The 15,525-nt window shown below is 42.9% G+C and overlaps 1 protein-coding gene across 3 annotated transcripts in view; it reads left to right on the forward strand.

Moving 5' to 3' along the window:
* The window catches only part of TUB (TUB bipartite transcription factor), a 126,548-nt gene that overhangs the window by 28,398 nt on the left and 82,625 nt on the right, over window positions 1–15,525 (forward strand). For all 3 annotated transcript variants that reach the window (XM_084632274.1, XM_084632276.1, XM_084632275.1), the window contains exon 2: window positions 14,960–15,011. In XM_084632274.1, the coding sequence (XP_084488400.1) occupies window positions 14,960–15,011 (52 nt within the window). The remainder of the gene's footprint in view (window positions 1–14,959; window positions 15,012–15,525) is intronic.

Genomic DNA, 15,525 nt, shown 5'->3' on the forward strand with positions numbered 1-15,525 from the left:
CTGTGTTTTTCCGGTACACCATATTGGCTATAAATAGCTTACTGGTATGGCATACCGTACCGTCCTACTTGCACCACTGTCCTGGAGGCTCCTTTTTAACACATTTTGTTTTACCAATGGTTGGGTAGGGTACTGAAATATTAGCCTGTCCAGCTGAATTGTTGAACGATTGGACCTCTCTATGAGTAAGCAAATTAGTGTTGCTGATGCTGTAATGTTACTCATAAGTGTTTTCAGTAATTGCACTTCCTGGAAGTAATGTCATTCATTGTGACACTACATACATTTAGATCACAGATAAAATACTCATCCTATATTAGAGATGTATGGTACTCCTAGTTCAGATTTTTTTTTAATTTGTTCCAATTCTCCTTTATATACCTTTTCACTGATCTATTTAAACTTCATTCTACCTAATCTTGCATACCCAAAGTTTGTTCTGTATTGGAGCTCCATCACTCACGTTCGTTATATACACCTCTCCCTCTTTTGGAGCACAATCTTCATCTTCCTAATATTGCATTCTGTGAGAGAAAAAATAGCCTAGTCATTTCTTCTGAGGCTTCATTTCCATTACCTGTAATTTACTGTTATGTGCTTTCTCAGTCACCTGTCTGCACAGAATGAACCTGTACAAATATTAGTTTAATAGATCTTTCTAGATAAATGGGTCTCATAAAGCACTTGGGCATAGTGTAGGAGACAAGTCTGTCACCTATCATCGTCTGATTTTTTTGCCTTACTAATTGAAAGTCAGCCATCCAAATATTGCATAAAGACTAAACCAAAAACCAAAAACAAGCCTATTTTCTTTGTGATTCTAACTGGGAACCCAGTCCTGCTGAGCGCCTTCTTTTCTCATTAACTTCATTTGGTATTTGAGCACACTTGGCATCTTTTGCAGGATTGGGCTCTTATTGCCGGAATATTAAACCACATCTGAATGATACATAGCACATAAATTATCTATCTACAGTTCTTACTTAATATTTTAATATAGAGATTGCATAGGATTGTTTTGCCTTTCTGATCAACTGTTAATGCTACTTGACTGTCCCATAATATCCCATAATACTCCTGGAGCTTAGTCTTAATTGACTTTTCTCTCTCTCTCTTTCTAAAAATCTGTTTTGTATAATTTTTACAAAAAATCTCATTTCTACGTTGCCAACCACTTTCGTGTGCCCTTCCAGGCATACCCGTGGAGATGTATCTTGATGAATAATGTGAATTAAATTTAAACAAAATTATGAGTTGTACAGGTTACTGTGGGTATTTCATGCATCCCTGGAGACTTCATTGGAGTTTAGTTTAATAATTAGGTACTTGGAATTGAGAAAATAATTGCAAACATATTCTTGTTGCGATATCATAGAATCATAGAATATCAGGGTTGGAAGGGACCTCAGGAGGTCATCTAGTCCAACCTCCTGCTTAAAGCAGGACCAATCCCCAACTAAATCATCCCATCCAGGGCTTTGTCAAGCCTGACCTTAAAAACTTCTAAGGAAGGAGATTCTACCATCTCCCTAGGTAACGCATTCCAGTGCTTCACCACCCTCCTAGTGAAAAAGTTTTTCCTAATAGCCAACCTAAACCTCCCCCACTGCAACTTGAGACCATTACTCGTTCTGTCATCTGCTACCACTGAGAACAGTCTAGATCCATCCTCTTTGGAACCCCCTTTCAGGTAGTTGAAAGCAGCTATCAAATCCCCCCTCATTCTTCGCAGACTAAATAATCCCAGTTCCCTCAGCCTCTCCTCATAAGTCATGGGTTCCAGTCCCCTAATAATTTTTGTTGCCCTCCGCTGGACGTTTTCCAATTTTTCCACATCCTTCTTGTAGCGTGGGGCTCAAAATGGACACACTACTCCAGATGAGGCCTCACCAATGTCAAATAGAGGGGAACGATCACATCCCTCGATCTGCCGGCAATGCCCCTACTTATACATCCCAAAATGCCATTGGCCTTCTTGGCAACAAGGGCACACTGTTAACTCATATACAGCTTCTCATCCACTGTAAGACCTAGGTCCTTTTCTGCAGAACTGCTGCCTAGCCATTCGGTCGCTAGTCTGTAGCAGTGCATTGGATTCTTCCATTCTAAGTGCAGGACTCTGCACTTGTCCTTGTTGAACCTCATCAGATTTCTTTTGACCCAATCCTCTAATTTGTCTAGGGCTCTCCGTATCCTATTCCTACCCTCCAGCATGTCTACCTCTCCACCCAGTTTAGTGTCATGTGCAAACTTGCTGAGGGTGCAATCCACGCCATCCTCCAGATAGTTAATGAAGATATTGAACAAAACCGGCCTGAGGACCGACCCTTGGGGCACTCCACTTGATACGGGCTGCCAACTAGATATGGAGCCATTGATCGTTACCCGTTGAGCCCGACAATCTAGCCAGCTTACTGTCCACCTTATAGTCCATTCATCCAGCCCATACTTCTTTAACTTGCTGGCAAGAATACTGTGGGAGACTTACCTTTTCTTTAGTTAAATCCATTGGCTGTGTGATATGCAGGGAAGGGTAGCTGAGTCAAGATGTTGACATTTCAGCTGTGTGATTTCCAGAAGGAGGTGTTGCTAAAGGCCAGTATTATCGCTTGTACAGATGTAACTACCAAGTGTGTGGTGGTGGAGGAAGGAAAATACTATCACCAAACCCTTCCTCTCCCTCCCCTCCCCCCCCCCAAAAAAACCCCAACAACAACCCCTACTGTGTATTGACTGATTTAAAGTATAAAATTCCAAAAGTAATCCTAATCCACAAGTACTGGAATGTTGGAGTTAAATTATGACTCTGATATTTATACAATGGACCATGAATATTCAGATATACCACGTTGGGGCCAGCACTTCAAACAGTAAATTAATGAGACCTAGGAATGGCAGTGATTTTTAAATTATTGTGGCCACCAGGATTTTTTTTTTTTTTTAAGAAGAGAACTTGGTTCTGTAATTATCAGTACAACTGCAAATCCAGTCTCTGGTACTAGCCATCTACCCTGCAGAAATTACTTTTATGGTTACTTAGAACATTAATACATTGTTTGCTTTTCTTCATTTACTTGTATTTACCCACTGAATCACTGCTGATAATTCTAACACAAATATTATGTATGCAAAATGGATATCAGTATATTTCTGCCCCTCTCTTTTGTCCTCCTCCTGCTTCATCTCATGGGGTCTTTTTAGAGGTTCATCAAACAGCTGCACTAGAAATAAATAATGCTGCACTCCTTCACAGGAGTGCTTTTACCTGTGGTATGAACCTACAGAGTGGAAAGGACAATGAAATCCTAAAAAGAAAAGGAGTACTTGTGGCACCTTAGAGACTAACCAATGTATTTGAGCATGAGCTTTCGTGAGCTACAGCTCACTTCATCGATGCATCCGATGAAGTGAGCTGTAGCTCACGAAAGCTCATGCTCAAATACATTGGTTAGTCTCTAAGGTGCCACAAGTACTCCTTTTCTTTTTGCGAATACAGACTAACCCGGCTGTTACAATGAAATCCTAGTTAGTCTACCCTGCATTTGGTCCTGTGGGTTAAAAACCATTCCCATACAGGAGTGCAGCCCTTCATTTCATTACAGTTCCTGGCACCAGTAGTCTACTGAATGGTTAAGGTGAGTTTCAGAGACTGGATTTCTGCTTTCTCTTTGGTACTCGTAGGTCTCAGGAGAGAAAGTGCCCATCCTACTATCAAAGATGTGTGACGAAGCGGGACTGTTCTTAATGGTTCCTCTGAATATTGTGGGGGTGCCTCAGTTTCCACTATAAAGTTCTTAAGTATCTAGGTGGTGGGATAAGGGTGTATGATCGTTGCAGAGCCCTAGAGGGCAGGTATGTGCAGGGATCTGGACACAGAGAATGGCCAGCGCCCTGTTTCCTGGCAGCTGATGGCCTCGCCCTTCCCCCCTGCAAGATGAGAGCTAAAGGGTTGGAGAACAAAGGAATCAGGTGACCTCCTGGCCTGGGAAAGGGACAAAGACCAGAGGAGGAGGGGCTGGAGAGAGTTTTCAGTTTGGGTCTGGCTGGGGACGAGGAGTGAAGTGCAGATGGGGTTGACTGGCTCACTGCCCCCCAAAATGGACCCAGCTGAGGGGTCCTGTTCTCTGCACCTACAAGCTCTGTTTTAGACCATGTTCCTGTCCTCTAATAAACCTTCTGTTTTACTGGCTGGCTGAGAGTCACGCCTGACTGTGAAGTTGGGGTGCAGGACCCTCTGGCTTCCCCAGGAGCCCCGCCTGGGTGGACTCGCTATGGGAAGCACACGGAGGGGCAGAGGATGCTGAATGCTCCGAGGTCAGACCCAGGAAGGTAGAATTTGTGTGAGGTGTGTCCTGAACACAGTCTGCTCACAGAAAGGAGACTTCCCCAAAGTCCTGACGGATTTCGTACGGAGCAGTTCCAGAGCATCGCCTGGGGATTCCGTGACAAGATGGTTATCGGAGATTCTTCCTTAGATCAAGTATTTTTGGGTTTGAAGGTCCTGGTGAATAGCCCAGCATGAGTTAGCCTTACATACATTTAAAGAAATTTATCCAACTAAAAGGATTCTCTAATTACAGAATTTGTGCAATATATTAATGAGAACTGCTAATGTTCTGCCAAGTGACTTCTAGGGAGCTACAGCATACGGGCTGCATGGGAGCACAGTAGGTACATATGTGGGGACTTTTAGAGGCAGTTTATTAGCTGGCTTGGGAACTTATTTAATTAAACTTGCTTTCAAGGAGCTAATTATGTGGCATTCCCTGTGGAGCTCACGTACAGGTGGGAGTTCCTTGAGCCTATTGCCGGACTTTTGCAGAGGAAGTAAAAGCAGGTCAGTGGTACTGCTAGAAAGCTTTCTGCTAAGCACTTTACAACAGTGGGTTTAAAACTGTGAGTCATGACCCAGTACTGGGTCGTGGAATGTACGGCACTGGGTCGCGGCGGCTCTGATCAGCACCACCGACCGGTCCGTTAAAAGTCCCGTTGGTGGTGTTTCCTGGCTAAGGCAGGCTAGTCCCTTCCTGTTTTGACACTGCTGAGCCCCGGAAGCAGCTAGCAGCAGGTCCAGCTCCTTGGTGGCGGGGGGACCACGGGGCTCTGGACGCTGCCCCAACCTGAGCACCGGCTCCTCACTCTGCACAGGGCTGGCGGGGAGGTGCCTGTGGCCAAGAGCTGCGCGGAACCGCTTGTGCGCCTCCGCCTAGGAACCAGACCTGCTGCTGGCTGCTTCTGGGGCATAGTACAGTCCGTGGTGCCAGGACAGGCAGGAAGCCTGCCTTAGCACCTGCCACTGCACTGCTGACTGAGAGCTGCCTGAGGTAAGCCTGTGCCCCAATCCCCTGCACCAGCCCTGAGCCGCCCCCGAAACCTGGAGCCCCTTCCTTCACCCCAAACCCCTCATCCCAAGCCCCACCCAAGAGCCTGCACCCACAGCCCAGAGCCGCCCCAACCCAGAGCCCCCTCCTGCATCCCAAACCCCTCATCTCCAGCCCCACCCCGCAGCCCTCACCCCCACATCCCAACCCTCTGCCCCAGCCCTAAGTCCCTCCTATACCCCAAACCCTTCATTCCCAGCTCCGTTGGGTCGCGGGCATCAACAATTTTCTTCAGAAAAATAGGTTTCAGAGTAACAGCCGTGTTAGCCTGTATTCGCAAAAAGAAAAGGAGTACTTGTGGCACCTTAGAGACTAACCAATTTATTTGAGCATAAGCTTTCGTGAGCTACAGCTCACTTCATCGGATGCATACTGTGGAAAGTGTAGAAGATCTTTTTATATACACACACAGCATGAAAAAATACCTTCTCCCACCCCACTCTCCTGCTGGTAATAGCTTATCTAAAGTGATCACTCTCCTTACAATGTGTATGATAATCAAGTTGGGCCATTTCCAGCACAAATCCAGGTTTTCTCACCCTCCGCCCCCCCCCCCCCCCGCACACAAACTCGCTCTCCTGCTGGTAATAGCCCATCCAAAGTGACCACTCTCTTTACAATGTGTATGAAAATCAAGGTGGGCCATTTCCAGCACAAAAGTATGGGGGGGGGGGGGGTTGCTCCTTGTTCTGTCATCTGGTTTGAAATCCACTGCTTTACGGTAATGTTTGTCTAGATTTTATCACTATCTATTTAGTGAAGTGATTGTCAGCAAACTGTTAAAATGTAAATGGGCAAATGTCATGGAAACAAGTGTCCAGCAAGCCAAATGCTACCATTTTATAGGTTGTATTTATTTAATTTATGAGAAGAAACATAAGTCATTGATATGTCAGATAAGACTCTGAAAGTTTTAAATAGTTGTTTAAATTCCCAACAACTCATATCCTTAAAGTCAGCCTTGATGTAAAAGATTAAAAGGCCTTCTACTTCTGTTGTGCGTATTTGTGTATGCTTTTTTCCAAAATAAAAATGAAGTCCAAATGAAAAGATGTGAGAACTCTTCATGCTGGCTCTTTTTCTCTCCAGTTTGATCCTGAATGTTATTTCAAATGGTATTTGTAATACTAAATCCTTTTTTATTTTACTCTGAAAAAAGGTGAAAATGTGCATCACTTATAATTTATTTTTGCTTCTGCTCCCATCTGGAAAATGGTGGTAATATGGACTTTTTCACACCCTTGTCTGTTAAGAGCTGATTAGGGCAGAGACTGCCTCTTATGATGTGCATGTACTGAGCCTAGAACAACGGGGCTCTGATTTTGTCGGCACATCTAGGTAGTACTGCAATGCAAATAATTAATCGTAATAATGGAAAAAGGAAAATCCAAGGTAGACACTTTGAATCAGTGTGTGAAGGATCAAATGTTTAGTGTATTTGCTTGTCTGGAGCATTTGTCATTGCAATTTGTATGTTTCTTGACAGCTGGACTGCACAGACAAGTTATATGTCTAGTGCCTGTAAACCTGTTTCATTGAAAATATTCCCTTTAGTGAGTGGTGCAGAAGCAAAGCCAGAAAGGAGAAAAAAGCGCCAACACATTTTCAATACTTGCTTCCTTTTTTCAAAGATACCTTCACTTTAAAAATAATTAGTGAATATGTTCATTTTGCACTTTCTAATAGAATAAATATTTCATTTTTTGTTTTTTCTTACAGGGACTTACTGGAATGTGAACAATTTGCACTTTTAAAGAGACATTTTGTGAGCAGAAGTTGAGAATTAACTACTGTGAAATGCGTTACTTGAATCAAGACATTCCAATTTTATATTAAATTTAAATCCATCTGTGTAAAATTAAATAAATGTAATGAGGTTTATTTACTGAACCTCCTGCCTGTATGCTCCCAAGTTGGGGAACTTTTTTGTAGTCTATCTTAACGCTTCCATTGTGTATTAGCTAAAATCTGGCTCTCACTGGCTTCTCACCTATCTCATTTGGGGCATTTTTCAGATGTTGAAATATTGCCTATAAACAAGACTCTAAAATATTAAAATTATTATCACTGATTTTTTTAGTTTACCTTCGTTATCATACGGAACTTAAAAAATGTGATAAATTTTATCTATGTTGCACTGAGGCATTTCTATCATGCATGTTTCGTGCATTGCTGAAGAAGTGATACCAGACATAGTAGTCTGGCCAAAAGACTGTAGTGAAACATATTAAATCAACCACGGTGAATGAGGAGGACAATATTAAAATGAAATTACTCATTTAAAAGAGGAGGTCATCCATTTTAAATTTAGGACTTGATACAGTGCCCAATTAAATCAATTAATAGACTCTCATTGGCTTCAGTGGGCTTTGGATCAGGTCTTTAGTGTAAATCTCTAAAGTATAGACTTATTGGCCTGATCTTGACTCCTATACAAGGCATATACCTGCTGATCTGAAAGGGGAGTTTACCTGAGCTAGGAGTACAGGATGGCTCCTGTATGGAAAATTATCAAATAGTTGACCTACATAAATTCTAAATCTTTAACTTTATTTAAATTAGAAGTGTATTGCAGCAAAACTGCAATAAATCTTTCAATACTTTACACAACATATCATTGCCTTTAGGGTTTGGCAAAAACAGCTACCAATATATGGTGTTTAATCAACACTAAAAGAGTTGATTGTCATAATTTGCCTTAAAATTCTCAGCTGTTTAATATATGTAATTATTGTAATAATTTGTACCTAATTAAGACTTACTAAATCTGACTACCTTTGTGTTGATGAGGATTTTCTGATTTGCATGTCAAAGGTACAGCCAGATTTAATCTAGTAACCTCACTCTGTACGCAGCTGAAAGCAGCCCCTCCACAATACGCCCATCAGTTTTGCCATTGTACTGTGCTTTAGTCACAGACCCTCTCCATCACTGTGACCACTGATCAGTGAAACTGTGTCCACTTGTTCATTCACAACTACGTTTAGCAACAGTCTTAGGTCTGGTCTACACTACAAAGTTAGGTCAATGTAAGGCAGTTTACGTTGACCTAACTTTATTTTGTAGCATAGACTTGCCCTAAGTCACTGGGTCCTCTGCATGCAAAGGAGGGAGGGAGACTATGAACCAGTTGTATTTCCTCTGTCTGCAGAGGGAACTGGGAAACGCAGAGGATGCTGCTACTGGACTGTGGTTCTCCCATAGGTTGGGAAGGAAGAAAATGCCACTGCTGCTTCTGAACTTTCTTGTCCCCCATAAAATGGTATTGAAAAGAATCCTCTGTAGTTTGATACTAAGGACCGGGACAGCTGTTTGCCAGGGATGCTAAGTGTTGTCTGCTAACTCTTTATACTGGGTTTTCATCTACGTCTGTCAAAGGGTCACTTCAGTGCTGGTAACAGGCCACATCCCAGGATTTTCATGCAGGCATTTTAGGGCAGCACAGGGAGGTGCCACCTGAGTCATCCAGGCACCAGAAACCTATTTTTAAGATGCCAAATGTCCTTTCAATGACATATCTGGTGGGTCATTGAGCCTCATTATAATTTCTCCTGTGGGGAGTTTGGGAATGTGAAATAGCGGTCATTAGCCATTTGCTCCAGGGGTAAATGCTGTCCCTTAGAAAATAATAATGGAACACTATATTTCCAGCTGAGGGTGACCTACTAATATAACAGTAAAACACTGAAGGCTAAATTCTACCCTCATTTTCGTCATTGACTTCATTGGGAGATACACAGACATTAAGTGAGGGCAGAATGCACCCACAGGCACTGTTGTTGGTATTCTGTACTTACTCAAGAATAAAACCCCTGTGTCTAGACTAGGAAGGATTTGAAGGTGTGATATAGAATGTGTTGGCTAACAATGTTCTAACACATCTGAACAGTCTAGTGCAGATAAGGTACGCTGCCTTTCATACACGCTAAACTGGTTGAGATAAAATATAGGCATTAATTTGACCATCTTAGCACATTTTAACATATTCACTGCCTTGTTTGAAAAGTCTAGTGTCCCCTTGTTAATTAGAACTTGTTGGCTAATGCATTCTAACATCACACTTTTAAATCCTAGCCCAGGCAAGGTCTAAGTCAGGGGTGAGCAAATTACGGCCCGGGGGCCGCATCTGGCCCTTCAGACATTTTAATTTGGCCCTTGAGCTCCCGTCAGGAAGCAGGGTCCGGAGCTTGCCCTGCTCCAGTGCTCCAGCCAGGGAGTGGGGTCAGGGCCTTGCCCCGCTCTGTGTGTACCATGGCTCCGCGCAGCTCCCGGAAGCAGCGACATGTTCCTCCCTCCATCTCTTACGCATAGGGACAGCCAAGGGGCTCCACGTTCTGCCCCTGCCCCCAAGTGCTGCTCCAGCAGCTCCCATTGGCTGGGAACCACGGCCAATGGGAGCTGCAGGGGGCGGCGCCTCTGGAGGGGGAGCATGCAGAGCATCCTCCTCTGCGTAGGAGCCAGAAGGGGGACATGCCGCTGCTTCTGGGAGCTGCTTGAGATAAGCACCACCCAGATACTGCACCCCTGACCCCCTCCCATGCCCTCTGAACCCCTCGGTCCCAGCCCAGAGCACTTTCCTGCATCTCAAACCCTCATCCCCAGCCCCACCCCAGAGCCCTCACCCCCCCTTGCACCCCAACCCCCATTTTCATGATCCTTCATGGCCCGCCGTACAATTTCCATGCCCAGATGTGGCCTTCAGGCAAAAAAGTTTGCCCACCCCGGCCTAAGTGATGTCCTGTAGTATAGAGGATTGTTTGAAAATGAGCTGTAGGAATTCTTGGGACGCTAATGATAATATTTTTCTAATGCCTGCATATTTTTGGAGCTCCAAAATGCTTTGTAAACATTAAGCCTCACATTGCCCCTTTGAAGGAGGATGGGAAGGACGTATTCCAGTCCACAGAGAGTGAACTAAGGGGCCAAGAGGAGGCTGGCATGTTCACATTCCAACAGGACTCGATTTCACAGAAGACAACTAGTTTAAATCAGACAGTTTGAAGCTTAAACAACCCGAGGGACAAGGCTTGTAGTTTACACTTATTTATACAAGAAATGTGGAAAACAGCCCAGAGATTTATAAAATAGCCATCAGGCCACAGAGAAGGGCCTATGGAAGAAGCAAAAGAGCTTTGTAAGTTGTTGGCAAGCAGCTCTCAGTCCCAGTTGTGGCTGCATATACTTAGAGATTCTAAAAATAATGTCATTCAACAGGAAGAAGATATGGATAGGTGTCTTAAAAAGCACAATAGTCTCAATACCTGGCTGGAGATTCATTACTTTGGGCCCCATTTAGCACGTAAGGCAGTCACTTTGAATCCATTGCACACTAAATCAGTGAAAATTACATCCATTTTCTGACCAGTCCCTACATACTGTGTAATTAAATCACCATTTATAACACTGTAGGTTTTGGCCCAGACTTCTGTAGGAGTTGCTCTTGTTTACACAAAGCCTGGAGTTAGCCTGTTTAGTCCAATGAATCATAGCTAAAGATGAAAATGGAATTGAGGAGGTCAGCCATCTACTCCTCTGTTTTGACCACTAGGCCCTGTTTCGATATTATGATGAAGTGCACTATAGAAAATCTGAAGTTAGATCCTGGGTGTTCAGCAACTGTATCTATGGTGCAATACTTAGCATCACAGACAAACCAGGATATTACTGGAATATAATGGCTTGCAATAATTAATCTGTTTATATGGGAATGTATATGATGAAGTCTATAGCTCATTTGCTGTATAATCTGAGAGAGGCAGAATGGTCTAATGTATAATATAGGCGATGACATGAAAACAGAGTTCTGTTTCCAAATCTGCAAATGACTTGACTTTGAAAGCCACTTACCCTCTCTGGGCCTCTCCAGGTGCATTTTTGCCTGTGCAGTTCTAAAACTCTGGATTGTTATCTAAGTTTTTAAGCACTCAGTTTAAATCTCAAGAGGGGATTTTTAGTTAATGCACTAGGATTGATTGATACTCACGTTTCACTAAAATCATTTGGCCAAAAATATATTTTGGAGACACGTTACATGTATTATAGGAAAAATAAATATTCAGGAGAATGCAGACAATTTATATAACATGAGGATACTATTTATATACCTTTCATAATGTGCTTTGAGTTTCTCAAAAGAAAGATGCTAAGTACAAATTATTATTTGTTGTAGGTACTTTGTTGAAAAACTCGAGCAAACTTTGCTGTTGGTGCACTGTCTCTTTTGGAAAATAAATACATTGCTTGGTTCTTTTGAGAACAGCATCAAGACCATAAGCTCCCTGGGACAGGGATATGGGTGAGATTTTCACCCCTGCTATGGCCACTGTACAGTCCTGTGCAATGTACAGGGGCTGTAAAAGCCCTGTGGCCAGCCAGGGGCGAATTCTACCCAACAAATGAGTTGTATGGGACAGCTGTAGGCTCTCAAGTGCAAGCCCTGGAAGAGGCTGAGGGTGCATGGTAGGGGCATACCAGAAGACTAGGAGGGTGTTGTGCTATAGTACTTTGTGGTGTTGGGATTCTGGGCAGTTACCATGAATTGGGAGGTCATATGTGGCTTAATGCCACCTTTCCCTTTTCACCCCCAGGGCACTGCACAGTATCTCACTCAAAGTTGTCTTCTGTATCTTGTCCCACGCTGGTTGTGCTGTCAGTGTTTAATGAAGAATAAGAAACTGATATAAATAGTAGGCATAGCTAAGTAACTAATAACTGTAGGGTGTTTGGTGATTAGGAAGAGTCCTCTTGCCAGGGATCCTAAGGCTATTTTAGAATTTGACAAACAGATGGCACATAACTATGACGTGTTTGACATGCCCACCTCTTTTAGCCTCTCTCATGCCAGCAGTGTAATTTATCAAACTGGTATGTCTGAAACACTTGTTCAGTCTCACAGATTCACAAAATGATTTATCTGTATGGTGCCATGTTTTCTCAGAGTTAGACACGTTTCCTTATGGGTCTAGTACAATTTTCACTAAAGTGACAAAAACAAATTTCTTTTTACTTAAACCCACGACTCTCACTGTCCCTCAGGATGTTGTCTTTTGTGGAATGAGGCAGTAAAAGCACAGGTGCCAGCTGCCTCTGGGCCCCAGGTTGCTCAAGCCCCCCACTCCGCCGCAGGCCCTGCCCCCACACAACCCCTTCCCCCAACCGCCTGTCCAACTCCGTCCCTTCTTCTAAGCCCCCTTCCTCATCCCATCCCTGCCCCCCCTTCCCACCCAGTTCTGCCTCCTCCCTCCAGCACCTCCTGCATGCCACAGAACAACTGATCACAGCGGGTGGGAGGCACGGAGAGGGAGGAATTGGTGAGTGGGGCCACTGACGGATGGGAGGCACTGAGGGGGAGAGAGGGAAGCTTGGCTGCCAGTGGGTGCTAAGCACCCACTAATTTTTTTCCATGGGTGCTCTAGCCCTTGAGTACCCTCAGAGTCAGTGCCTATGAGTAAAAGTTTCAAACAGGATTGTTTTAACAGCAGTCGTGACTGAATCTGCCCAGATATATCTCAGATCAGCTGGCCCCAGCTGACGCCCACTCAAAATTTGCAAGTGCAAAGTTCACTTAGATGTCTCAGGGCCAGACCAGTGCCCCTGTCTTGCCTTTGACTTTTTAGATGTAGATACTCAGAGGAAATCTTACCTGTAGCACAGCTGGATGCATAGATGAGTAGAGACTTTTCAGAGGCCATTTTTTATGCCTCTAATGTGGGTACAAGCTTTGAAATTCTAACTGTTTGTCTCTTCATTGCCTGGAATGCTGCATGGGTTGTTGGCAGGTGGTATCCTAAATATAACACAGCTAGCATTATCTCCCTAAAAGACCACAAACTTTTATATCTGTAATTCTTCTAAGGCACAATTCCAGTACTCGATATGAAACTCGCCTCACTGTGCATCTTGTAACATCAGCCTTTTATAAGATATATGTAACGATGCCTGCTGCAGATCTTATAAAAGGCTGATGTTACGCTGCATGCTTCATCACACGTCTTTTATTTCTTTGTTCTCTGGAGGATGAGAGCCCAGAGGTTGTTCCTCTATTCAAGTCTGCCACTCAACTCTATACCATGCTGCCTGCAACCTAGTTAAGAAATGCAGAGTGCGCTGAACTAATATTATGTCACTTTCCAATTTTAAAATACGCAAAGGGCAGTTTTGACTCACTTGTAATTAATCGTCAAGGGTGCCTACAGTATGGGATGCACACTTTTGTGGTGTTATAAGTGGAAATCAAATTAATATAGTCAATTTTAAAGCATGTTATAGTTGTATCTTTTGGTAGTCTATATTCCTCTGTTTAATTAAATCTATAAATTTATTTATCTACTTTAAATTTTTAGTCATAATATTGTTATAGCATGTAGAACTTGTTCCCCCCAGAATAAGGTGGATTTAATAGTTTTATCAAATGTAATGCAAAGAAGGTTTGTCCTTTATTTCCATCCAACATCTAATTTAATGAAAATGACTGAATCTGGCATGACCAATCCCTCAACCAGCAACAATGAACAATCACCTAGAAGCAAAGAGAAAATTATGGTAATTGGTAGTACACAATACTGTTTGGATTGCAGATCTCTGACTTTTTGAGTGCAGACAGTAGATCAGAATCCCTTGTAAGTATAATTCTTCAGATTTTCAGGAAAGAAACCATTCTGGTTCTCAACCTAAAGAACCATTCATTTTCTCAAGCCAATTTAAAATACTGATGATTTGCTAAACTGCTCCTAAAACTCGTTACCATTTTATGTGCTTTATATAGAAATTTACGCTCTTGTCCCACGGCTGTACATGCTAGTATCTTTATTATAAGGTAATGGAGAACAAAGCGTTTCACAGAATATCAGGGTTGGAAGGGAACTCAGGAGGTCATCTAGTCCAATCCCCTGCTCAAAGCAGGACCAATCCCCAATTAAATCATCCCAGCTAGGGCTTTGTCAAGCCTGACCTTAAAAACCTCTCCACCACCTCTCTATATAACCCATTCCAGTGCTTCACCACCCTCCTAGTGAAAAGGTTTTTCCTAATATCCAACCTAAAGCTCCCCCACCGCAACTTGAGACCATTACTCCTCGTTCTGTCATCTGGTACCACTGAGAACAGTTTAGATTCATCCTCTTTGGAACCCCCTTTCAGGTACTTGAAAGCAGCTATCAAATCCCCCTCATTCTTTTCTTCCGCAGACTAAATAATCCTAGTTCCCTCAGCCTCTCCTCATAAGTCATGTGCTCCAGCCCCCTAATCATTTCTGTTGCCCTCTGCTGGACTCTTTCCAATTTTTGTTTGTACTGCAGGCATAAGGCTCCTGTGAAACACTCTGGATTTATGTTCCTTTATGATCTGGCTGAATCTAAACTTTGTAGCATGTAGACATTATACACAGAACTTTATTTATATTTCCCGGGTTGCTTTTAATTCTCTTGACAGCTTGTGCAGGTTTAGTTAGGCAAAACTTCCATGGACTGATCTGGGAGTTTTGCCTGAAGAAGTCCTGCAAAATATGGCTCCAGTAATTGCAACTTGGTGTTCTGTTTGACTGACAAATACTTTCTAATGAATTCTCTTTGTCTTTGCAGTGTTTTAGATGATGAAGGCAGCAATCTGCGTCAACAGAAGCTTGACAGACAGGTGAGATCTTGGAGTCTGCTTTCGGCCTATTTCCTTTTGACAGGTTAGGGCTTGCTTAACTGGATTACTGTGGAATATGGAGACCTCCTTGCATTGATACACATAGCTGATCGAGGTATCCTACCAGAAAATTACATCTTGAAATATTAGTTCCCCGGCCTTTGGAGTGTGCTATACATGCTTAAGTGATGGAAAGGAAAGGACTGTGAAGATTACTATTAGTGTTGTCTTTTTCTTATTATTGTGATTTGAGTGGTTTTCATTTTTGTTGACTTAGAGTTGCATTATGATGACCTAGAATGCATTATTCCTTTCACAGACCATGAAAAAACAAAAAAGAAAAGCACAAGGATACTAGTAAGAGTGTTAACCAGCTGAGAATTAACACACAGTTCTCAGAATTGTTCTTCCTTATTCCCAACCAGATAGAATTTAATACTCTCAGTCACTAAGTCATGTGCTGTGTTGTCTGTCTTTCTACCACATTCTTAAATGGCCTACATGAACATTCATT

The sequence above is a fragment of the Lepidochelys olivacea genome, assembly GCF_965140295.1.
Source record: "Lepidochelys olivacea isolate rLepOli2 genome assembly, chromosome: 6".
Taxonomy (NCBI): Eukaryota; Metazoa; Chordata; order Testudines; family Cheloniidae; genus Lepidochelys; species Lepidochelys olivacea.